This window comes from Paroedura picta, chromosome 8 (genome assembly GCF_049243985.1).
Source record: "Paroedura picta isolate Pp20150507F chromosome 8, Ppicta_v3.0, whole genome shotgun sequence".
NCBI classification, from domain to species: Eukaryota; Metazoa; Chordata; class Lepidosauria; order Squamata; family Gekkonidae; genus Paroedura; species Paroedura picta.
This window is the reverse complement of record NC_135376.1, coordinates 62,962,971-62,989,158: the sequence shown is the minus strand read 5'-3', so window position 1 is coordinate 62,989,158 and position 26,188 is coordinate 62,962,971. Positions and strand designations below refer to the sequence as shown.

The following is a 26,188-nucleotide window of genomic DNA, read 5'->3' as shown; positions in this document are numbered from 1 at the left end:
TCCTGTCATGAAATATTTTATTCAATGTATTATAATTAAAAGTTGAACAATATCACGCTTCACTTTTTTATTTTGCAAGCTGTAGAAATAGCATTGACCTCCAGAAAAATGCAGTCTTCCCTAAGTTACTTCAATAGGGATTAGCATGAATGAGAGGTCCTATGACTGAATACCCATAATAAATTTCTCTCATAAGTACTCTCATAAGTACTTTATAAATGCTTGCACGAGACTGGTGCTTTTCTGAATTCCAGAGGGTGCCCTAAGGGGATTTCATAATAGTTTATCTATCCCCAGCTATTTCTGCATTGACATCATTTGAGATAGGGTGCACTATGTAAGGTGATTCATAACACATTAATATATTTTATTCACCAATACTAATCATACCTAGTGGGCAAATGTTCTTCAAATTGGTGAACAGTTTGGAGTACAAACCAAAATCTTCACAAAAGAAAGAACTAGTTGGAATTACTATATTTCTACAATGAGGGCAGATGAGTTCAGTCATATGAAATACCATGCAGTGATCTATTATCTCATTGATCAAACAGAAAGATCCCTTAATGACAGCCCTCCAACACAACTGAAAATCTGGGCTGCCTCAAAATGTACCGCATGCTGGATGCTGCAAAAAACTCAAGCAATGGACTCTGAATTAACGCTACAGCATGAATTGTTCTCACCTGTTTTGTAGGCATGCTACAAAATATTTTTAAAACAAAATTTAAACTGCACCTTCATATCCTCATAAGGGCCACCAAGGCAGCTAACAAATTAAAATATAAAGATTATAAAATCACATCTTAAAAAACAGTAAAACCAATAACACATAATCAAAACAAAACTAAAACACATATAAAAACATACATAATTAAAACATTGGGCAATTTGGCAAATAGCAATTTGGTGACAAGTTCACTTGCATACATCCCATAATAACAGTTAGATGCCTTGCTATGCAAATCACTGGGACTCCAATGTGGTACAACAAATTATTCCAGTGTAGCAGTTAGACATCCAGGGAGTCTTCAATCTTCAATTAATTCTTTAATAAGCACAATACTTAAACAATCCCAATGCATTTTGCTGCGTATCTTTATCAAGGGACATCAAATGCTTAAAAATATACAAAAGTATAATTGATAATTGGAGCAACTAGAATTATATCCGTTTTCCCCTGGCGTTCTCTGAGACCTGATCAACAATAGGATGGCGGGAATGCATACAGTAGGCACCACTTCCAACAAAGCTGAAAAGTATTGCCCATGGAACCCTTGCCCCTGCTGGCAAGGGCACAAAATCTCATAGCCTTTGCATTGTCTTGTATGGCAAGAAGACTGAATCATGGGACTGCCCCCCAAATACTAAAATTCTGATTTTAGTCATCCTGCTTTAAAGTGCATTTGTAAGACAATGTTGAGTCTTTCAGGTCATATTAGGCTCTAGGCATAGGTGCCTGCATCCTAAGCCTCCATATTTGTTGATATAAAACATGGTGACTGTGTTGTCTGTCTGGAGTAGAATGGACTGGTTTTGTACAATATCTTAAAAGCAGTTTAGGTCATACCTTGCAGCTCGCAATTTCAGAATAATAATGTGTTTCTCAAAATGTGGCCATTTCCCTTGTGCCCATGGACCCTCACAATGAGCACTTAGCCTGATATTAAAATGTCAGTAGTAAGAACCACCTCATGAACAGGACCCCCCCCCCAAATATATATCTTGAGTTAAATTGTTGTGAGAACTCCGCCAAGATATGGAATGAACTGCGGATAGAAAGCATATGCCTGAGGAGTGCAGATCTACCTGGTAATGGGACAGAAACCAAACTGGCAGGCATTTCATCTGAAACCTGGCAAAGGGCGATACAGCTGTAATCAATGCCATATAAGGTGGAAGGCAAAGTATTTGATGAACTAATGTATTGTCAAAGGCTTTAATGGCTGGAATCAAATGATTGTTTTAGGTTGCTTCAGGATTTGTAGCCATGGTCTGGAAGTCTTTATTCGCAACATTTCATCTGCATCTGTGGCTGGCATCTTTAGGGGTAGGTCTTCTCACAGTAGCAGCTGGCAAGTGTGAAATATTCAGTGTGGTTGGCTGCTAACTATTAGGGGTGTGTGGCTGGAGTGTCTTCTGATTCAGATTCAGAGTACCTTTATTGGCATAAAATTGCAAAGCATAAAATGAAAATTTCAAACTGTTTCAGATGTAAAATCTATCGTAAAAAGATTTTCATTTAAAATTGCCAGTAAAAACTTTGTTACTTTTAATAGTTGTTGTGTCCCTCACATTTAGTATCATTTTAATCCAGTGTTTCTCGTTAACACAGCTGAATTTCAATTTCTTCAGATAATTTGCTAACGGGCGACAAAATACTTCAAACTTAGGACACACCAGAAGTATATGGTACAACGTGTCAGGGACACTACATCCATGTAAACAGTATCTCTCCTGAGGAGGGATCTTCAAAAATCTACCTCGGGTGACATTTGAGGGAAAGATGTTTAAGCGAGCTACTAGAAATGCTCTTCTTAACTGGTGTGTCTCCAAAATTTGGAGATACATGGGCATGGATTTGTAAGATAAGGAAATATCCCAGAAGCGGGGAGAACATACACTGTTATTAGAGGAGCCCAGAATCTGTGTATCCTGATCTTCTAGTCTCTGTGATATTAGTATCTAGAACTACACATCCATTTTTGACAGAATTTAGTTTACACTGGGTCAAAGTGTTAGAATGGGGGTGCACTTGGATTTCATTAGTTACACTCACCTCTATACCATTATGTGTGTCAGTTAGATCAATTAACTCAATTAGTGGGAGATCTGAGTGTCTTCTGGTCTGTTGTTCTGATTTTTAGTAATCAAACCCAGTTGTCCAGATTAGAGGCTGCTGTTCTTAACTTTACCAAGCTGTATCTCCAACAAACCCAATGACTTTCAGTTTTCTGTGTGACAAATTAAACTATCACCTAGGTGAGATAAGAAGCAAGTGAATTGTGACAAAACCAACTAATATACTTTCCATTGCTCTAAAGACCCAAGGTTAGTACTGGTTTTAAATAATACAAGACCTAAAATTAATAACTTCTGTGCTAATCCTTTGTTCAACTTAAAATAATTACCACTGAGAAGATGGGTCCTCCACACAGTGCTTGTGTGCATAAGGACACCTGCTGATTACTTCTTTAAAGTTCACCGAGTGTTTTTAGAAAGTGGATAGGACTAGATTGGGCTCTTGCTGAGCAGGACTTCTGATCTGCTACTGAGAATCTGACTGGCTATGCATATTAACATTATTTCAGTGGCAACTGTTCCTTTTCTCTCTCACATCTCTTTCCCAGTATATTTGAAAACTACTCATTTCTGATCATTTCCACACAGAGGGCTAAAACATTAGTAGCTTCCTGAAGAGGCTGAAAGGGAAAACAAGCTGAACTTCTCCCTTCACTTGTCAATCATAGAAAGCCACCAATCACAGCACAACAGTTCTCATGGACTGAAACTTTCTTCCCCTTCAGCCCCCATTTTTTTTTAAAGGCACTTCCGCACAGCTATGCGGTAATGCCACAACACAGATGCATTTTTAATAAAAACCAACACTGCTGCATTGCTATGGAGAAAAGCCAGAATGATATAGCGTTCCTCCCCTTTTTGGGATTCTTTTTCTTTGGGACTTTATTTCTGTCTCGGTGGACCACAGAAACTGGAGTGTGGAGCCCAAAAAGACATTTTGTGTTAATGACTGGCTTAAAAACAAGGTGCTCAGATCCCTGTATGATTGGAAAAGGCCGCCCGATTACCTACCCCCCCCTTCCAAGCTCATTTCCGAACTCCAGAAAATAGAAACGGGGCTGTTTTTGCCTGCCCAAGTTGTGAGAAGGCTGCACATGGTCCCTGGACACCAAAAAGACATTTTGTGTTAATGGTTGGCTTAAAAACAAGGTGCTTAGACCTCTGTATGATCAGGAGAAGGATGCGTGATCATCCACCCACCCTCTTTCCTAGCTCATTTCCCACCTCCATAAAACAGAAAAGTGGCTGTGTTTTGCCTGCCTGATCCCAAAAACACCATGGACACTTTAAAGAAGATTTTATTTTAACTTTGACAATGTAGGCTTGTGGTCACGCTGTAACACGGACTGCGCCATTTTAAAAAAATTACTCAGAGCAGGAAATGGAGAAGGGAGGACTGATGTGAGGGTGGAACAAAGCTGCCAAGACTATTGGGCGTTCCCTGTCCATGAGGTCTTATCCCTGGTTGCTCACCAATGGGACATGCGATTTAGGGATGTAAATCCAATTAAATATGGCCAAAACTCAACCCAGCTACTGGACAGCCTCGGGATGCATGCAAAATCATGTGGAGGGGGCTCTAAAACCCACCAACATTTGAAGGCTGTCCAAGAACAGATTCCTCGTGAGGAAATGGTCTACATATTACTTTTTTGGGTCAGAATACTGCTGTTAATCATATAAGTTCTCAATGTTCTGGAAAGTGATTTAAGTAAGGGATTTTGTGTCCTTGCAATATTGTTTAAATGCACAAGTCATGGATGAATGCAATTAAGAGATTTCAGAAAAGAAATACAGCCTGAACATACAAAACCCAAGCCTTGTTCTTGCATCAGAATGATTAGATCTTGCAATTTGCATATACAAATAATTCAGCAACATTCACTGGCATTATAAATACAGCAAGATCAAATTATGAATGTAATAAAAGAAAATATCACTGTAAATGTACATACATATATTATAAAGATTTTGACATAAATTAAGTACAGTTTTGCATATACAGGAAAAGGTTGAGTAGCGATACATTAAAAATGATACTGCTTAAAGGAAATACTTCAAAATGTTGGAAACAATGATGTTCAGACCCATAAAAACTGATTCATAAAAGTCCTTTTAAAAACACTATCCAATACAGTAGGTAATTTTCTTTTGGGCTTGATTAAACCAAGCTATTAAGTATATGCTTTAGTACAGTGGATTTCATCCATGCTTATCATCAATTAATCCTTTGGTGTGCCAAGAAGTTATATCACATTGAAGAAGACTATTGAGTTCTATAATGTAATCTCCATCTGTGCAGGGCATCCAACAGGTGCATTGATCCTAGAAGTCCCCTATGTAAAGAAAGAATCTGGCCAGCCATGTCTTGATGAGTCTTAGGTCTCCAGTGCACTCGAATACAACACCCTCTTCATTCTGTCATGTATACCAGCATACATAAAAAGATACATATCTATCTCACGTATATATACCACAACACAAGGAATATACAGAGGCACTCAAAGAAAAGACCCAATGCATGCATGTGTTGACTTCGTCTCATATATGAAATACTGGGCACAATACTGTGCATGGGCTAGCCAGGTTAGTGAAACACACAGTGGATGGCTGTCTGATTTCAGCTAGACTGGTCTTGCAACTACCGAGGTCCGAGAAGCCTACCTGAACAGTCTGTGATTCTTGTTACAATTTTCATTACCAGGGAGCATGAAGATGTCTATGGAAAGGGCCCATGGAAAACTCAAATGCTAAGACTAAGCTCTACACCTTCTATAGCAAATGTGTTTGGGCGAATTTGTGAAGGAAGTGGTTTGGCTGTCCAAATTGCACAGGCCTGAGCCTAACCTTATAGATAGCCTGGACTCAGGTCCTTCTGTCCTATTCCCAATTAGCTATATTACAGCATGCCCATGTTTCCACATTTGTTCAAGAATAATTAATTTTAAAAAAAGTGGTGACTTGTGGGACTTCAGGAACTGATGCTACAAACTGACCTTACTGACCTTTGATGTCAAGCCAAACCAACATTCCTTTGCTATTACACTGTAGGAGAAGATCAGGAATTATGTTTTTTTGGGCGGCTTCCACACGGTTGTCAAACTTTTCATAGCTGAACAACTGCCAAGGAATCTAGGCTTTCTAACAACATAAGTATCACTGCTTGTGCACTGGTTCTAAACAAAACATATACTTAAGAGAACTGGCAATCAGTGTCCATTGTCACACAAGACAATAAATTGAGTCACACAGTGACTAGTTTTGCAGATCAGAATGTATAATTTCTAATCACCATTTGGCATTGATTAATGCAATCCCATGCAGCGTAAAAAAAATGTGAGGAAACTTTTGTTACACTGCTGAATGAAATCTAGCAACCTCATTTGACTAAAAATCTGAACTGACAAATAAGCTTTCTAGGTTTGTGACTTACACTGATTATGAGGGATTTAAGGTAATTTGGTTGGATTCAGACCATCATTTTCTTCATGTGCAATAGCTATTACAGTCATCACATGGGATAATCTAGAGTTCAACCCCATGACAGCTTTAAGCTCTTCATGTAGTCCCATGAAAATTGTGTGCTTTGGACCACTTCAAAAAACACAATACTTCTGAAAAACTGGTGGGAATAAAAATGGTGTTCTATGTTCAGAGAAATGTGTTAATCTAACTCCATGTTTGATGTCACTGAATTTTGCAAAGCCAAAACGTTTGGGTTTAGACTGACTTTTTTGTTTTACTAGCTTTGTAGTCAAGATTGAATATCACAATAAGGAAACTTTTGTAAGGCTATGAGAATGGGAGATAAAATAACAATTGTTTGGTCTGATAAACTACAGAACCAACGTGATAAGTGAGAAGTGTCCACTAACCTAGGAACCATGAATAGTTGGGTGTTGTTTTGGTTCCCCCTCCTACACCCAGGGCACCATTTCTGTTCATTACATACTCCTTACTAGTACTGGCAGATCATTATGCAGGGCTAATCTCCACAGTGTTGATGCATCAACAGAAGACAAATCTGTATTATTCATTAGCTATTAATTATTAGTAATTAGGCCCAAGATATTTTTCACTAATTTTTTTTTCATTAAACCCCTCTATGCATAGGTGGTAGAAAGTGTTGTCAAGTCACAGCAGACTCATGGGAACCCAATAGGACTTTCCAGGCTACAGACAAACAGGGTGGTTTGCCATTGCCTGCCTTTGCAGAACAACACTGGACTTCCTTGATGGTCTCCCATCCAAATACTAACCAGAACCAACCCTGCTTAGCTTTAAAGATCTGATGCATTTGGCCATCTAGGTCAGAGTGCTCCATGCATTACAGAGTGTTTTTCCACACATCCAAGGCTATCATACTAGCATTCAAAACAGCATGTATGAAAACTACAGTTTAAGAAGGAACTAAAAAGTCTTATGGTCCATGGATGATCCTGCTTTGATGTTCAGTGGGTGGGAGCTATAACATATTACAGAGTTTCAAAAGACTAGGCTAGAAAGCTTATTTGACATTCAGCTCTTAGCCAAATTAATAGTGTTTGCTTTTCCGGTTAAAGAATTTAACAGCAATTACCTTTAACGATAAATTCTATTTGTTAAGTGCATAACAACTGTACAAATACATATACATTTAGAGAAGTGCATTACTGGGAAGACGAAAGCAGTAGATAGCAGTGTTTTAAAAAACGGTGTGCTTAAAGACTAACCTGAACTGTTTTCAGTTATATTAAAGTAAATGTGAAAAACTTATAATTTTTATACTATTAGAAGTATTCACCCCCCCCCCCCAATTCCAGACACTGTATTAAAAGGAAAATGGAATAATGCAGTGCAGGATGTAAAGTGATCAGGTTAAAGTCTATTTAGTTTTTTAATAAGGCTTTTAAGGATAAGCCAGAACTATTGCATAATAGTCATTTATATAAATTAAATATTTGTCTTTGTGCTCTTTATATATGCACATGGGAAATGGGGAAATAGTTATAAAATAGACAGTATGTTGTTTTTCCCCCTCCCTAGTTAATTCTTTTTGAATTGTGATACCTTACTTAAAGAACATATATTTTAAATGATGTTTTCTTCATACTAACAAGAACGTATGTTTTATACATTTCTCTTAAATGATAATGACATTTTGCGTTAGTTTATGTTGTAGCCATTAGAGTCAAAATCCAGTATGCAATCCCCTGTGCTAGCTTTGTGCTCTAAAAGTGCATGACTGATTGCACATTAAATTCTATAGGTGCTCCTATGCATCTGGAACTCCTGGCAAGCTCGGGCTTTATTGACTCAAATACTGGGGCAGCCATGTGCACATATTTGCTTGGAATTATATAGTATTGACTTCAGAGGATGTTATTCCCACATAGTGGCTGACCTTGCTAAAATTAGTTCTGACTCAACTCACCACTAACTTGTCCCATTCTTTTCAGTGGTTCACAATTAACTTTATATGGATTGGGGCTAGTATCTTTTTCCCCTTTATTTATAGCATCTTGTTCCAGAGTTTAACTGTATTTGTGAAAAAACAGGAAGAATATCTTATCAAAATGTAATATAATCCAAAATATTTCTTAATGCACTTAAAAATTAAATGATATTTTGTGTTAACATTCTTGAAAGCAATACATAAGTATAACTTGGAATGTCTTTTAAAACTGCTTAACTAAATTCAGCAAACTCTGAATTTATACTATGATGCCAACTGACAGTCTGTTGTTAAACAGGGCTGCCCAGCTCTATTAAAAAATAGGATACTTTTAAAAAGTGAAATGAAAACTCAAGTTGTTGCTTATGGAGGATTAGACACACACTGGTGTATTGATCCACTCAAAAGAGTTGTGCTCAGCTGTAGGTAAGTTAGTGGTAGCAAGAAATAAATATAAGTATGCCTCAAATTAAGACATACAGCTACCAGAATATCAGTATCTAGCAGTCCCTACATACTGGATTGGATCCCAAAACCGTGAACATAAAGAAACAGATGCTAGTGCAGTTCTGCAAATACTTCTGGCAAGAGTTTCCACACAGTTCAACAGAGTTTACACAGTGCTGTAGCAGTTAGGCTGTATAGCAATTCCTGTGCTTGTGCAGGAGCTTATGCCCAACTCTTGTGCAAGTGGAAGAACATCTTTGGATTTAGTTTTAGGGTTTTTTTATCCAACACCCTAGTGCAAGATGTAAAAGAGCCCTTCCACGAACTAAAGTTACCTTCCACATAATAGTATATGGAACCAATCTGCTATCTTCCCCAGTCAGTAGTTGCCATTCGTCCCAGTAGATTTTATCCACGGAGCAAAGTGCTACTGAACATACAAACATTGAAATAAAATGCAACAGGACAGTCCACAAGGACCTTCTGCAAGAACATTATGGGAATAAATTTAACTCTGATACAAGTATATGTATCAGCTTTTCTCAACTTTTTTACCATTGGGAAAACCCTGAAATATTCTTCAGGCTTTGAGAAACCCCAGAAGTGGCACGATCATGCAAATTATGGATAGAAAGCAAGCTGTATACATGCCCACCTGCCCTTTCCATGCCATCCAGGCCCATGATTGGCCATTATGGGATGGGGGCATGATCATATCACCCGATAAATGTTTAACTAATTTTAAAAATATATTAAAATTAATTAACTCCCACCAATTCAGGAAACTCTTCCAGAGCTGTCAAGAAACCCCAGGGTTTCATGAAACCCTGGTTGAGATAGCCTGATATATATGAACACAGGCTGCCTACAATCATTTCCTAGGAGATCAACCATTGCACAGAATTTCCTAATATACTAGGTCAGTTCAGGCATAACATGAAATAATGGTTTATTTTACATATGGATGTTTGTGAAACCAGAATGGAGCCTGCAGACAACTCAAGTTTTGATCTACCTTGATAAATGCTAGTTTCATTGCCTTAGTTATTTTTCTCATTCCCCACAAAGACCCTATATTGTGACAAGGATGGCACCAGGAAATAGAGTTGCCAAGTCCTGTTGGCCATGGGCAGATAAGGGCTGGCGGGGGGGGGGGATTGCCAGCTGCAGGATGGGAAACTCCTAGAGATTAACAGGTGGGACCTAAGTGGGGTACATACAGTCCACTCTCAAAACCATACTTTTTCTCCAGGGGAACTGTATTCTGGAGATGAGCTGCAATTCTGCGGGATCCTTTGGTCTCAGCTGGAGTCTGGCATCCCTACCAGGGTATAAGCCATGATTGTGCCTGTATGCCCATGTTCATGTGCTACATAAAACCATCATTGATGATCTGTGGTTAGTAAACCAACTTCAGATCATGGTTACAGATCCCATGTATCCTAAATGGCTCATATTTGGAGAAAATTAACTTTATCAGAGAGTTTTGTGTAAGTTTTAAATGCTTATTTAGCTTTTTGATATGTATACTTTGAATGAATATAGATGTCTGCTAGTGAAACAGTACAGAAAAGAACTGGGATAGGAATAACCAGGTGCAGAGACTCCCTTTAGATTCGTGAGGATGGAAAAACAGGATATATGGTTAAGGAATGTCAACTAACACAGAACAGTTACATTTCATCTAGGTGGACTGAGGGCTGGTACATTTAATCTAGGCAGCTAATCCAGGTTGCTAAAACAGATTTTAATAGAAATAAGTATTAATATTGTACATTTTTTATCATAAGCAACATCTTTTAAATGTAACTGATGATGCTTATCTTGTTAAATTTCCATATCTATTTGCTATGTACCTGCAAATGGTATACAAAATAGTTTGGCCTTAAATAGAACTTTATAGTAAGTCTGAGTAAAGCTGACTCAGAGTGGTGGCAGCAGTAAAGACAGCAGAGATAGGTGGGAAGGTAGGGGTCAGTCAGTCAAGCACCCTACCTAGATCCACTAATCAAAACATACAATAGCATAGCAAAGTGCCATAGTTAATAGTTAATTAAACCATAATTTCATGTGAAATCTGAAATGAACCAATGCAACCACTAAGTGGAACTTGCTTCAAATGAAAGAAAAATTGTACAAAAGTGGATTTTGGCTTCAACAGATCTACTCTAATTAATCTGTTTAATAACTTTAGGTCATTTTATGAGTTACTGATGGCTAGGCATTAGAAGAAAAGGCCTCTATGTTACAGGTATTTTGGGGAAATATAGACATGATCCAACAAAAAGGTAAGCAAGTCCCATTAATTATAATGTGACACGTTTAATAATATATTTAAATATTCTCATTGAAATCAGTGGGACTTCACTGTACCTAACATAGAACAGATTGGGCCCTACATTTATAGCGCAAAATATATAGCAACATATTCTCATGTACATGGTCATCTGTTAGGTAAAACTACTTATGGTACAGTGCTATGCAAAAGTACTCTAGTCTGTCCACAGATTTCAGTGGGTTTAGCCTGGAATAATTCTCTATAAAATTGCACTATCAAATGCCCTGAACCTTCTAGGAAACAGGCTTTGTGCACATATCCCCCAACTAGATGGAGAACCACATTCATAAATGGGTACTGAAGGTGCTATTTTTTTTCTTACTACTGAGCATCTTGACTGATGGGTAAAAGCGTACTTTCAAAACTTTTATGTCACTCAGCTTTTTAGCCCCCTTGCCCTTCTTCTTCCCCACCAAAAAGCTGAGAAGGTGGCTTTGATTATTTCTGAAAGACTTTACACATATTTGTATAAATCAAGGCAAAAATCTATTTAAGTACATTGAGACATTCAGAGCAAAACAAACATGGTAATATGTACATTTAGAGTTAAAAATCAATATAAATAAATTAACATGATTTACAAATCTCTGTACAGATGATTAAATAAAAAATAAGGCAGGAATTTTCACTTAAAATTAGCATAATCAGAAAATATATCAATGAAATCTTGTACCACTTTGTAGCAGAATTCATACTGTTCCTGAAAAAAAGACCAAAAACAGATTACATTTACTCTGATATAATTATCTTTACATTACAATAATCCCAGTGAAGTACACTTAACATTATCACTTAATCTATCATACACAGAAAATAGTATGACATTATAATTTTACAAAAACTCTTCATTGCCTTGTATACTTCTCATATGTGTGTGTTTTCCTCCTTTAGGATACATAATAGTCTGGGAAGATATGCATGTGACCGAGGCCTGGGAAGACATGGTTAAAGCTCTCCTCTCTAGAACAGCTATTCTGTCACTCAGAACTGCCCAGAACACCCAAGCAGTTGAGGGTAAAATATAGAATGTCTCTTCACTGATCTGCCAATATCACATCAAGTTTAACAGAAACAGATCTCTATAAAGAACAATGTTCATGACTGCTACAGATCATGACTCCCGTCTTTATTTTCTTTTTCTTTTTCTTATTTTGACAACATCCTGCACATTTCCCCCTCATGGAGTGACTTAAAACACTCAGAACAGCCTTTCTGCATTTGAGCTACAAAATTAGCATCCACATTCTTAATGGAGACAGTTTCTCTATCACAGATAATGTTAAATCCCTTCTGTTCTTGACTTTAATGTCCCAGGTCAAAATTGAACCTCAGAATTGGCTCCTTAACCATCTAAGTCACAAAATAATCCCAGTCTTGTGCAAGGCAAAACACTGTTCTACCAAGAAGCTTAAGTGTGACTTCCTGGGCCCAATTATTAGTGGTGGGCTGCTTGCAATGGAACCTGTGCCCTCAGACAGGAGGGCATAAGGCTGATCAAATGGATCCAGAGACTGGATCAGGAAATTTGTAAGTAATGAGGAGATCAGTTTTAGATGCTAATTCTCAGTCACTTTTCTTTGCCTGATTTCTTTTTGTTAACCATTTTGTCCATGTTGTATTTTTAATCCAAGGTCCATTGGCTCCTTTTGCTGAGTCCAAGCACACTCGAGGTATCAGTACCCCATTATTTTTTGATGATTTTTATCATTAAATAACATACCAGTGTTTGCACCATATGTGGTCTCTGCAGCCGTAAACTCTTCACAGCTTGAAATACATCTAAAAGCCCCTCAGCTTTTACTCGCTCCAAAATATTACTGAGTGCTATGAAGGTTCCTGTTCTTCCAGCTCCAGCACTACAAGACAAATACATTTATTTGCTTCATGCCAAATTCATATACCATGCATCGAGAATTATATTCATAATACAGCCAATGACAGTGCAAGCGATTTGAACATGAGAAACTGCATTATCTTGTCAAGTGATTAGTCCATCTAGTTTAATGTTGTCTGTCAAGGCTCCATTTATTTTAATTTTATTTATTATTTTATAGACACACATATATATGTATATATACATACACATATATATATGTGTATATATATATATACCGCCCTCCCCGGAGTCTCAGGGCGGTTTACATGGAACATAAGAACATAAGAACAGTACATGAAACAGTCTATAACATATGAATAACCGTACAATAATGCTAATAACTAATAGTTGTAACCATATAACAATATAACAGTATAAACAATATGAACAATGCAACAGTGCAAACAAGTCCAGAGTATTCTGGTGGAGTTCTGAGAGGGAGGGGGGAGCAGGGGCCTTTCAGTCGCTATTGATTGTGTCTGGTCTCAACCAAATGCCTGGTGGAAAAGCTCCTTTTTGCAGGCCCTGCAGAACTGTTTAAGCTCCATCAGGGCCCTGATCTCCTATGGGAGCTCGTTCCACCAGGTGGGGGCCAGAACAGAGAATACTCTGGCCCTGGTCCTGACTGCGTATGGCCTTGAAGGTAATTACCAGAACCTGATGTCACCTGATTGGTGGGATGGATTCCAAAGCAGTCATTTTGTTCTCAGTACCCTGAGTCTTTTTGGTAATTCTTTTTTATGCTGAGAAAGGATAGCATACTAATTATCTATGCTAGAGCAGCAATAACACTGACAGTATGCCGACATCTAGAGTTTAGGATTACATTTCCCAGTACACTATCAAAAGCAGGTGTATTGAGTTAACTGATCAGAAGATTCCGTATGACCAAGTGAAGGCACACTGTAGTTAAGATTTGCCCTAATATAAAGGAATGAACATGGGACAAAATCAACTATGTATGTTTTACCTGCAGTGCACTGTAATTGGATGGTTTCCTGTCTGCTGCTGCTGTTTTTGGACAGCTGCAATAAGGTCAATCATTCCTTTGCCTTCAGAGGGAATCCCAATTTCAGGCCATCCATGGAAATGGAACTGTCGGACAACTCTGCCATGTTTTTCCTGATTATTCAAAAGTAAGAAAAGCACAAATGTAAGGATAGGATGAAAATTCTCTATTCTTTGGACACCAACTATGCATCCATGCAAATGGTAGAAAGGGCTGTCGCAGACCAAATATTAGTATTCCTGGAAGAAGCTTCAGTCCTAGACCCATCCCAATCAGGCTTTCAATCTGTCCATGGGGTAGAAACAGTGCTAGTCACCCTGACAGATGACCTCTGCTGCCAGCTGGACCAAGGTGGGTCAGCACTGTTTGTGCTATTAGACCTCTCAGTAGCATTTGACAAGTCAGCCATGAGCTTTTACCTCACTGCCTTGCTGATGCCAGGAAATGGGGGCAGCCCTCAAATGGTTGATCTCCTTCTCTGGGGTTGTGGACAGACGGCAGCAATAGGAGAGAGACTATCAAGCTTCCACCAGCTCACATGTGGAATCCCACAGGAAGTGGTCCTCTCTCCAATCCTATTTAACATCTGCAGAGCCTGCAAAATGGAGCTCTTCCACCAGGCATTTGGTTGAGGCTGACTGAACCAATAGCATCTGCTGGGCACCCAGAAAACCCCTCCCTATGAACTGAATCCCAAACCAACCAAACTATGGGATCATAATTAGCAAATTAGGAAATGTTATAGTACTGGTTATCTTCAGTTATGGAATCCACTGGTATTATTGTTTACCTGATGAATTACACTGTACAATCCCTGTGTTCTGTGTAAACCACCCAGAGCGACAAGGGAGGGCAGTATAGAAATATATTATAAATAAACAAACAAACAAACATGTTATATAAGGCAGTGGTCTCCAACCCCTGGTCCAGGGGATCAGTCGGTACTGGGCCGCGGTTCCTCCTCGCCCTCCTCCCTGGCTGCTGCCTCGGGGGCTGCCCTGCCACTCTGCTGCCGGCTCACCTTTGGTGCTCTCTGGTGGCCGCCATGGCTGGGGCTCTCCCTTAGCATGGCACTGCGCAGCTGTTGCTGGCAGCACCCCCAGCGGGCAGCGGGAAGTCAGGGGTGCTGGCGGGAAAGCAAGTAGAGCAGGGGCTCAGGAGGTGGTGACGTCCCTTGACAAAACTCCCCCCCCCCTGAGCCTCAGTAAACTTGTCAAGTGTTGACCGGTCCCTGGTGATAAAAAGGTTGGGGACCACTGATATAAGGGACATCTCCATGTGGGCATATAATACACTAATTTATATAAGAACCAACTCTTCTTCTTCTTCTAATTTATGCTATTGATGATCAGCTGACAAGGGTCACACATTAGTTTCACAGAGCCTCCAAAATATGGAATTTTGTTTAAATGTAATTTTAAAATTTAAAAGTAGCTTGGACTCAAAATGCACATTAAAGTAATCAACAGTACCTGGCTGTGTGTAATCAGAAAGTCCCTTATGCTAATAGCATCAGCGAGGGCATCACTCTTTATCTCTATGGTAATGGCTCCATAAGTAACAGACCCATCTGATGGCCAATACTGAAAACACTTTTCCTGTAACATAAAGGAGAAAGGTACAGACATTGCTTTCTGAACTTGCAATTGAAAGATCCAACAGCTGCAACATAAAAGTATTTCCTTTATAACCTTCATCAAAAAATTCCTCAAGAATATTAATTTTATGTGGCTTATGTTATCCTTGCTTTCTTTCTATTAACCTTGCCCCAAAGCCATCTCCCTAATAATATTACCTGAAACTTCCTTTTTCTTTGACCTGGTTCTTCCTCTCCAGCTCTCATAGCCAGAGTACTTAAATACAGATCTGTTTACTTAGTAATATAGCAGAAGCTATAGCAGGAATTATCAGCATTAAGGCACTTCAAGCCGCGTTAGAGTCAGCCACACTCTAACACTGGACATACTTCAGTTTTCCACATGGCATGATGCAGGGGGCACACAACCACCACAAGCTTTGTCCTGTACTGAGCCAGTAGGTTTTGTGACTGGTTGGAGCAGCTGTACAAACTGCCAGCTAAATGTAAAAACCTTACTGGTGGTAGTCCCATTATTCTTTGCTTCCAAATACTCTTGTGCTTTGGAGCAAGGAGAATATACAGCAGGTAATCGTTGTGGACTGTTAACACACTTAGTTGAAGTGTACTAATGAAACTTCATACCACTAAGCCAACTTAACAAGTATTAATAAAAGCAGCATATAAAAACTTTGGCTCAAACAGATCATACTTGCTCCCTTTCCAAGACTTCAGTAAGCATAACGATTGTGTGGCATTTCCATTCCCACACCATTCGCCAGAAATCTTCCACAGTATGAGGAAGAGGTCCTTGAGTTGCAATAAAGTAATCCTTTTGGCGATAGCCCTTCAGACAAAACAGAAAAGAAAAAGAAGCACAAACATGATTTGATGCCTTGGAGGCCTCAAAATTGATATTCTTACTTCTCCCTTCAAAGTAATTCTAAATGATCTAGAAATATTAGAATAGATTTTTAAACAGCAGCTATTTTAAAGCTACCATCTATGACTTTAAATAACTTTCAGGCCAACACACAGAATCATTAAGGAGAAGTATTAATTAAGCTTATTTAGCTAAGAATCCGCACTGAGGTCCTTGAGTTTTTCGTAGACAGTAGGGGAGCAATCCTAAATAGGCCTATTTAGGCCTGTTAGAGGGCTGAATCTCAGGAAAAGTGTTTTCGGGATTACACTGCAGAAGTGTTAATTTGCTTAATCACACTAGATTAGCTTCTCATCATCAGTTACACTCCCCCCTCTTATTTTACACTGGAACTCAGGGATGTCCAATGAAGTGAAGGGCAGTTAATTCAGGGTTTTAAAAAACTTCTTCACTTAATGAGTGGATAAACTGAAGAATTCCCTGGCAATATCTTCCCTTGGGTCTCCCTTTGCTGCATATATCTTTGCTGACTGATATTTGAAGATGTAAGTTCTAGCCAAAGAAAGTTAACATTTAATTCATACCAAATTCAATCACCTTCCATTGGCCCCTGAGCCTCCCTCCCATGAAAATATGAGCAAGTGTCTATCACTGGCTATTAGCCACAAGATATAGTGGTAACATTATATCTAGGGCAATGATGTTCTGTGTTCTTGGTGCCTGAAAGACAACAGTGTTTTTTTTTTTTTTTTAGAGTTCTGGCCTCACTGGTGGCACCTGGATTTTAGCCTCTGTGTGACACAAAGCATTTATCTGGATGGACCATTGGCCTGATTCAACATGGCTTCTCTTATGATCTTAAAACAGAGATGAACTTCACTATTGAGCCCATAAAGAAGCATAGCCCTATAGCAAAGTGCATCTTTTATTAATGGAAGAATGGGTACTTCTCATTTGATTGCAATATATGAGGATTTATGTTTTTAAGTAACAAGGAAAAAAGAAAGGAAATCCTGCCACTTCCTCCCCCTATACCCATGTTAACATTGTAATCCAATGGCAATTTGATTCCTTATGTTTAAAAAATGAAGTCAGATAACAAAGCTTAACAGATCATACCATACAATAATAGTAAAACATTTACATGCAGACACACACGTGTTCTCAACAAAACAACAACACAATGTTTCATTTTAGTCCTAAACAAAGCTGATTGTTGAAGAGACTTCTAAATCAATGTTAGGTGCATTTCATTCAAACTCAAGTACTTACATCTATGAAGGAAGCATTGATATAGTCTGTATATTCTTGACCTCGTTTCATTGAAAGAATCACTCTGTTAAAGTCATCTAAAGTACAAAACCAACATATATTAGATTTCTTGGAATATCTAACATTTCACGGTTAATAATACTGTGCAAACCATGCCTTGCAGAATCAAATTTACAAGGAAATGCATCTGTGTTGCAGTCTAGCAGTGCCATCTGCTGTTGAATGTATGATAACACTATGCTCAATTAGGCAATTTGTATAACTGAAATTATTACAGTTTTTGTGAAATGGGAAATTAATAACTTACATGGGATTATTTGGATAACTCTTGCTTTCTTCATATTTGCTGGCAGATTGCCGGTTCTCATGTTTTCTTTCATTATTCTAACATTTGTTAATTTCTGCAACAAAAAGTGCATACTAAAAATGAAGATTCAAGAATGAAACAGGTTTTACACCTATTTTGAATCTCTCCCCTAAGGAGTCTCAAAGTGGCTAATGATTGCCTTCCCTTCCTCTCCCCACAACAGACGCCTGTAATGTAGGTGAGGCTGAGAGAGCTCTGAGAAAACTGTGACTAGTCCAAGATCACCCAGCAGGCTTAATATGGAGGAGTGGGGAATCAAATCCGGTTTTCCAGATCAGAGTCCACCATCACACACAGCATGGGCTTCCAGCATATTTTAAAATGCTTAAAACAGCTGACATTCAAATTACATTCCATGGTAATGATTTCTAGTTGATACATTTAATCACAAATCATTCAACCCTTTGCACCAGCATTCCTAGTACTATTTTACAGATATTAATACATGTTGGATTTTTACCCACCAACTTCTGTGCCTTGGGTAACCACAAAGTAGTCTGCAGAGATGAGGAAACTGACAGCACTGTTCTCTATACTTTCCCCCCTAATATGAGTTAGTGTTAGTATACAAGAGAAACACGTATTCCTTGGCCATCCATACAAACTTGTGTGCTTGTGGAAGGACACTTAAAACTACAGCAATCTCCATGTCCTGCAGCAGAAATTCCCAAAGAATTCCCAAACTTCTGTTCATATGAAGCTCACTGCAGATTCAGCAGCAGTCAAAATGCACAAGGACAAAGTTAAAAATCTTAACCTGAACAAGTTTTAGAATAGTTTCCTTGAACTACAAGTGTCAAGTTTTCATGTATCCACAGCCTGGCCCATTTCACTTATAATCTAGATCAGATGTTTCATTGGTTGGTTGTTTTTTTAAGGGACGTATTTTGACTCATTAAAAAGAATTTGATATATGTTAGCGCTAGTCCTAGTTAAGATTTGTAAAAAAACAAATCTTTAATGCTTACTTTAAACTCTTCTTCTAGACCAATCTTGACTAGATTTGGGGTTGCATTGTGTGAGGGCTGCAAGTGCTTTTCCAAAGAGGACACATCTAGTTCAGTGTCTCCATAGAGGTAGTATTCAAGTAAGGCTTGATAAATGAAGGAATACTGCATCTGAAAAGAGGCAAGCAAGCACATATATTAACCAGCACACTTGCAATTATTTTTAGTTAAAGACCATGCAAATAATTACACCTGGCATATTCATTTTCGGTTTAATAACCTCCCACCTCGATTTGCTGATATAAACATATAAACCCACAGTTTTATAATCAGAAAAAGGAGGAAATTTAATTGGAGTGTAAACATGACAATGTAACCACAGTATTATCAGATGGATTGATTTACTTACATCAGTCTGAACCATTTGTGGGCGCTGATTGCGGATTCTTGCTACAAACTCAAAAACATCAACCTTCTGTTCTGCGTGCATCATGTCAATCATGGCATCTATTACTATGAATGTGCCTGTCCGACCTACACCAGCACTTTGGAAGAAAAGAAACACACAGCCGGAGTCAAAGCCTGCAGAAGTGTTTTGTTTAGTTGTACAGTGGCATCCCCTCCCAAAGAATTCTTACTGTTGCTATGCTCTCCCAACCTTACTCATTCTCCTCACTTGGACTGCAAGTTGTATAAGAGAGATCATGCATACGCAGCATCTATTACAAAATTTGCGCTAAATGGGAGCATCCCATTTCATGTGGACCATTGTTAGCCAGGTAACAACATTGTTAGCCTCCATGCTGGTGGTCTTTAAGCATCGGCTGGACAGCTCTTTATTATGGATGCTTTAGGCTGATCCTGCATTGAGCAGGAGGTTGGACTTGATGGCCTGTGTGGCCCCTTCCAATTCTTATCATTCTTACCCTGCAAGTCCAAAAAACAATTTGCAATCTGCAATCCAAAATACATAAGCAGTATTCCTCCCTCTCTTCAAAAAAGGAAAGAAAAACATTCTATTACTTGGGGCCAAAGTACACAAGATGCCTTGAACTTATGAAGATGCCTTTTACTGAGTCAGAACACTGAACTTTTAAGGTTAGTTCTGTCTAACTGGAACTTACTTCCCTTTTCTGGTGATGCTAGAGACTGAGCCTGGGAACTTTGGCTTGCAAAGAAAACACTCTTCCACTGAATCATAGTTCCTCTTTATACGAACATACAAGTCTTATGAAGTGGTGCAATTTAAAGTACAAATGGTTATTAGGGGGTAGACTAGTGAAGCTTTACTTCTTTTCATCCATAGCCTTTCCCCACTGTTCTTTTTCTCCCAGTTGGCCTTTCAGAATTTGGCAGGGTGGGGGGTGTCCGATGTAGTTTGAGCCACAGGCTGACTTTTACTTTGACCATAACCATATCGATAAATATCCCTGACTCGGTTCTAGAATCTAGAACACTGTACTGATTCCACATTACTCAGAAACTTAAAGCTAATAATGTATCAAAATAGAATTTGGTCAACACTGTTATTATTGAATTAAATATTAGAAGTTATAGATGGAACAGCCACTAGAGGGAACCTAGTTGACAGAATTAGTAATAAAAATTATCACCATATCTGATTTTCAACCTTCCTTCTGAGGAAAAGGGCCTGGCATCCTGTGCCAGGCATAAACTTTTCTCTTGGATTCTAGCATTTTATTATTTTCCCATTACTGTTATTCAGATCTGAAACAGCACCTTGAATTTAGGATCCACAAAACACACCTTATTTCCAACTATGATACTGGACTGGTCATATAAAATATGATTTATTGTATAGATTGTTGTTCTTTCCATAGAATAAAATATGTAAAAAGAAGAAAAAGAAGAGAGTGATAGACAATCTTCTATACACTGGTCACACAGGACAATGTTTTTGCAGCTCCTCATGAAGTGCTGTTCTGGAAGGTTCCTAACCTTTAGGGGGGATCAGAGGAGGCTGATATCAGAAGCTAAAAATGTAAAATTCTCATGCAGCAATTAATTACCAGAAAGATGCTAATATTCTGCTTTATGAAATAAAGGTTATGCTTTCTTTATCTTGTGTTGACATACTCTTTAAACAGCTTATTGGCTATTTTGACAAAGGATTATCATTGGCTGTATTTGGTTGTGACTGATATAACAATCTACTGATATAACAGAATTGATTTTTGCTATATATTCCCTGTCATGTAAGGAGATCATAGTCTGAGGAAGAGCGCTTGCACTCAAAAGCTCACACCCTGAATAAATCTTTGTTGGTCTTAAAGGTGCTACTGGATGAATAATGAAGCTTGCTGGAGGAGTGATCAAACAGAAGTGGACTTTTAAACATATGTGGTAGGAAAGAGCAGCTACCAGAAATATTTGAAGAAAATAATTTTACAACTGCAATACTGACTTCCATTTGCCCCTCTTATAAAATGTGGACTTTGTATAATATATTGCACATGATTAAGAAGAAAGCACTGGGATTTATTTAACTTTTTGATTAGTTAATTTTTTATTGTTGTGGTAGGATGTTACAACTCTGGGGAGGGGTTGTATCTTTTCTCTTTTTACCATTGTATTTGCAGATAAGGAAAATGTTTGATTTATTGTGGTAGATATGTTTCTAGAACCTAATAACAGCAACAACAACTTCAATTTGCTCCTTTAACTATCATACTTGGTCCCTTAGGAAATGTTGTTTAATCTACATAGGTAGTATCTTTCTTTACTTTCTGTTTCTGAATGTAAAATTGCTGAACTGGCCGAAGGGATTCATATCAAGGATGCCAAAACTTGTCTTTGTATCAGCGACTGTCTCCATTTCTTAATTCTGTGTCTGTGAATTATAATACTATTAATTCCTTCAGACCTTTCCTGACTGACAACTTTTGCATTGTTGTTATGGTTATGTTTTTTTTTTTTTAAGCAATCAAAATTAAGATGAGGAGTTTGCTGAATTTTTCAGAAAGCACAGACTAAAAATTGCTCAAAGGAATTTGAAGAGAGATTAGTAATTTGAGCTTGCAAAGACCCTTTTACTAAATGGTTAAGACCACTCCCAGAACAGGCTCTCAAGATACTGGTGAGCACATGTGTACTTATACATACCTGCAGTGAACCACAATTGGCCCAGCATGCATAGGATTCAATGATTTTACTTTCTTTAGGAACTTGAGCATTCCAATAGGTGTGAAAGGCACTCCAAAATCTGGCCAGCTGGTGAAATGAAGCTGAGTTACAAGCCTTGGAGCTTTGCAGCCATCAGCAACTTGCTGGAGTCCCAGAAAAAAACAACAACAGATGATTCCTCAATATTACCAACAGTAGCAGAACAAATTTCCCCCTGCATACACATATAAAGAGAGGGTTTTCTGCAAGGTGAATAAATGGCCTTTACAGACAGATGGCTGAGAATGGAAACAGAAAAGGCCTGGAAGGACTGCTTCCCTTTGATCTTTTCTCCCCTTCAAACACCACTAAAACTGTTTCCGTACATAAAACTTCCTTTTTCCCCTGGGAGAGCATTTAAATACAGTCTGAGGTAATGCAGTCATAATAATTCTGACAATGCTGACTGACTCAGAGTATTCTATATTGCATAGTAGATTAAGAACATTTGCTCATCTGTTTTGTCTGCATTTATTATTCTCTTTTTGATAGGCCTCTTTTCACTTGCCCCACAACAGAATCGTAGAGTTGAAAGGGGCCATACAGGCCATCTAGTCCAACTCCCTACTCAAAACAGGCTTTCTCAACCAGGGTTTCATGAAACTCTGAGGTTTCTTGACAGACCTGGAAGGGTTTCCTGGATTGGTGGAACTTAATTTTTATATATTTTTAAAATTTGTTAAACATTTATTAGGTGATATGACCATATACAGTCATGTTGGCCTGTCCCAAAGTGGCCAATGATGAGCCTGGAGGTGGTGAGGAGGGAAGAGGCTCCAGGCTGGCATGAACACAGCTATGTTGCCCAACCATATTCTGCAGAATCGTGCCACTTCTGTGGTTTCTCAAAGCCTGAAGAATGTTTCAGGGGTTTCTCAACAGTAAAAATAAGTTGGGAAAGGCTGGCCTATAGCATCCGTGATATGTATTTGCTGCTTAGGGACCGCCAGTGAGGGGAAACCCACCACTTTCTTAGCCAATCTACTTTGGAGACTGGCTATATAGGACATGGTTTCCCTGAACTTTTTGAGCCTGTGAGCAGCTTTTGAAATTCTGAAACATGGTGTTGGGTAAAACTACAAACTAGCTGCCACAAGATGCAGGGGCAGCTAAAAATGACAGGATGTGAAGTCATGCATAACTCTCATTGTAACTCTTCAACATTTCAAGCAGAATCTCTATTTAACATGATATCATTTTTAAAAAACATTGTTTAAAATATTTTCTTGCACATTTTCTTCCTTGAAAATCCATGCACTGTGATGGCACCTGCTGTCAAAGCAACTTAAAAAAGAAACGGTACAGACAACCAGAAGTTCTGCTGGGCCCCACCTACTTTCTAAAAACATTTGGCAGGCACCAGGAAAGTTCTCAGCAGGTACCATTAAGCTCATATGTACCTTCTTAAGGACCCCTGACCTAGAACCTTGAGTTCCTCCACAAAAGTGATGAGGAATTATTCATACCTTACTTCAGAACCAAAGACACGTCTATCTCTTTCCCATCTACTCAGCTTAGGAAGAGCTAGCCAAGTTTTATCACCAAGTTTTATGCAGGACTGCTGCTTAAAAACAAACTGACAAAAACTTTGCATGAAATCTGTTCCACATAATATATTTCTGGTAAAACCTTGGAGGAGGAGCATGTCTCATGGCTTAAATGCCACTCAGCGCTTAACACCCACTGAGTGCCTCCTCCAACTGGCTTGCCTGTCTGTCCAGCAGCCAGCCAATCATCTTCCCTCCCCAACTCCAGACCACCCCTTCCTCCTTCCACTTTTCTCGAAGGCTCAGAGGCTACAGATTCGTGCTTCATGAGAGCTGACCCCGCCGGTGAGTTCCCTGCCCGTAGGCCTCCAGGGTGCAGCCTTTCCAGGTCCTGGGGGGAGGAAGAGGACATCCACAGGGTTCTTCCATCCACCCACACCCAAATTTTAGTGCCCGTTGTATTCCTGAATGCAATGGGCTTGGCCCCTGGTTCCAAGATAGGAATAAGAAACAAATTGTTACTTACTGACTGAATACAAAACTTCCTAATGGTGTAATCCACAAGGACTATACAGTCCTCCACAGAAACGCGGATGTTTCCGTAAGTCCAGCATCCTTGATCAGGCCAGTACTGGAAGCATTTATCCTATGGCAACATTAAGTACAAACACACAGCAAGTCAGCCAGAACTGGACACAGAACAATTTCAAAACCTCATAATTGAAAATTTTTATAACTAGTTAGGACATATACTTTTAAATTCTGAAATTGAAATTGACAGTGCCTACTTGTCACAGCAAAATCAAAGTAGTAACCACAAACATGAATACATGAAGCTGACATTCTGAGTCCAATTACGGGTCCACTTAGCTCAATGCTATCTACTTTGAAAGGCAGCAGCTCTCCATGACCATAAACAGAGACAACTCTTTCCATTTACATTAACTGAGATTCTTTTAGGATGGAAATACAATGATTGAACCTGGGGCAAAGAATGTTAACTCCTAACACCCTGAAAATATGTTGAGATGGGACGCTGTCTCTTTCTGCATCCTGCTAATGTTTTTCCCCAAGCTTTGGGCATGTTATGGGGTAAAAGATACTAATTTCAGACCAGATTTACTTATAGGAAACAGGCTGTATAAACATTGATAGACTGATAATTCTGTCAACGTTTCTCTTTAAACACCAGCAGAGGTCACCCTTGAGTAACAAAAAAGTCTATGCTGCTAAACTAGGGGTATTTTATTTTGTCTCTACTAGTCCAAAGATAGTGCTTGGTTTTAAATAGCTCCCTAAAAAGCACAAACAGGAAAGTTACACAAACAACCACATACAATAGTGTGTGGTTTCTTCTGTTGCAAACATGCTGGAAAGTTCACCATCTTGAATTTTATCAGTTTTATTCCAGAAAGTTGTAACATTTTCTGGAAAGACTCTAAGTTGAACACAACATTCTAAAGAATAGTTGAAAAACTCCATGAAATTATGAAGATTTCCCAATCAAATAATGTTGAATAATCTAGATTTTTCTTCCTTTTACTATTAATTGTTTGATTACCATTCATACCATTAAAAAATATGTTTCTACATAGAAGATGCCAAGGTGAAAAACTACTAGAGAAAAATCCAGCAAAGAAAAATGCTATGTACATTTATTCTACATTTTGTTTATATAAATCCTAGTACAGTAAGGACATGACGAAAGGCTGACAAACAAAAGGTTAATTTTCTCCATTAGTCACCTGAAACTGTTTCAACAGTTACACATTTTTGTTGAGTTACCCATACTGCAATAATTTTGTCACAGACTGACACTTAAAGAACTGGAATAGGAAGTGGTTTTATTACTAAGGGCCATCTCACAACAGGCCAAAGGAAAAGAAAATTAAAAGCTAACTTACTTCCTTTCTCTCTTTCACATTTGTCAACATGACGATAGTTGCAGTCTTCTGTTCCCATATCATCCTCCAGAATTCATTTACTGTGTCTTGCTTAGGACCTAAACATTGAATATATAGGTTCAATCAAAAGCTAGTCAGGAAGCAAGTAATACTGTATTCAACTAAACAAGAGGCAAATTATACAGTAGCAAAGTCATATCTCTTTCCACAGAACTTGAGTTACAGCCTTATAAAAACAGATGGATTAAAAAAAAACCTCTTGTGCATGCATTAACTCCTGTTTCACATATAGCTACCCAGAAGAGGAGTTGGGTTTTATACCCTGCTTCTCACTACATGAAGAAGTGGCTGACATCCTCTCCCCACAACAAACACCCTGTGAGGTAGATGGGCCTGAGAGACTGCTCTATGGGAATAGCTCTAACAGGACTGTGACTAGCCCATGGTCACCCAGCTGGCTGCATGTGGAGGACGGGGAAATCAAACCCAGCTCTCCACATTACAGGCTGCTCCTCTTACCCACTAGCCCCATGCTGTACTTCATGAAGTTCACAGAAATTAATGTTAGCACACAAATGAAGAACACTTGGGCTTTCTTAACAGAGCACATTACCCCACTTCAAGTTTGTCATGGCTTGATGGGCTTCAGGATGGTAACTCCTT

At 38.7% G+C, this 26,188-nt stretch overlaps 1 protein-coding gene across 8 annotated transcripts in view; it reads right to left on the bottom strand.

Moving 5' to 3' along the window:
* Positions 1–4,084: 4,084 nt before the first annotated feature.
* Positions 4,085–26,188, bottom strand: part of PTPRE (protein tyrosine phosphatase receptor type E) — a 131,086-nt gene continuing 108,982 nt past the window's right edge. For 6 of the 8 annotated variants that reach the window (XM_077350104.1, XM_077350106.1, XM_077350107.1 and 3 more), the window contains 13 exons: positions 25,526–25,623; positions 24,148–24,267; positions 22,075–22,238; positions 19,361–19,496; positions 18,973–19,122; positions 17,945–18,038; positions 17,638–17,714; positions 16,195–16,329; positions 15,379–15,504; positions 13,868–14,019; positions 12,742–12,877; positions 11,695–11,721; positions 4,085–5,220 (listed from right to left, as the gene is read on the bottom strand). In XM_077350104.1, the coding sequence (XP_077206219.1) occupies positions 5,128–5,220; positions 11,695–11,721; positions 12,742–12,877; positions 13,868–14,019; positions 15,379–15,504; positions 16,195–16,329; positions 17,638–17,714; positions 17,945–18,038; positions 18,973–19,122; positions 19,361–19,496; positions 22,075–22,238; positions 24,148–24,267; positions 25,526–25,623 (1,508 nt within the window). In that variant the 3' untranslated portion in view covers positions 4,085–5,127. Of the gene's footprint in view, positions 11,722–12,741; positions 12,878–13,867; positions 14,020–15,378; positions 15,505–16,194; positions 16,330–17,637; positions 17,715–17,944; positions 18,039–18,972; positions 19,123–19,360; positions 19,497–22,074; positions 22,239–24,147; positions 24,268–25,525; positions 25,624–26,188 lie in introns of all 8 variants that reach the window. The other 2 variants (XM_077350105.1, XM_077350112.1) reach the window with 1 other exon arrangement.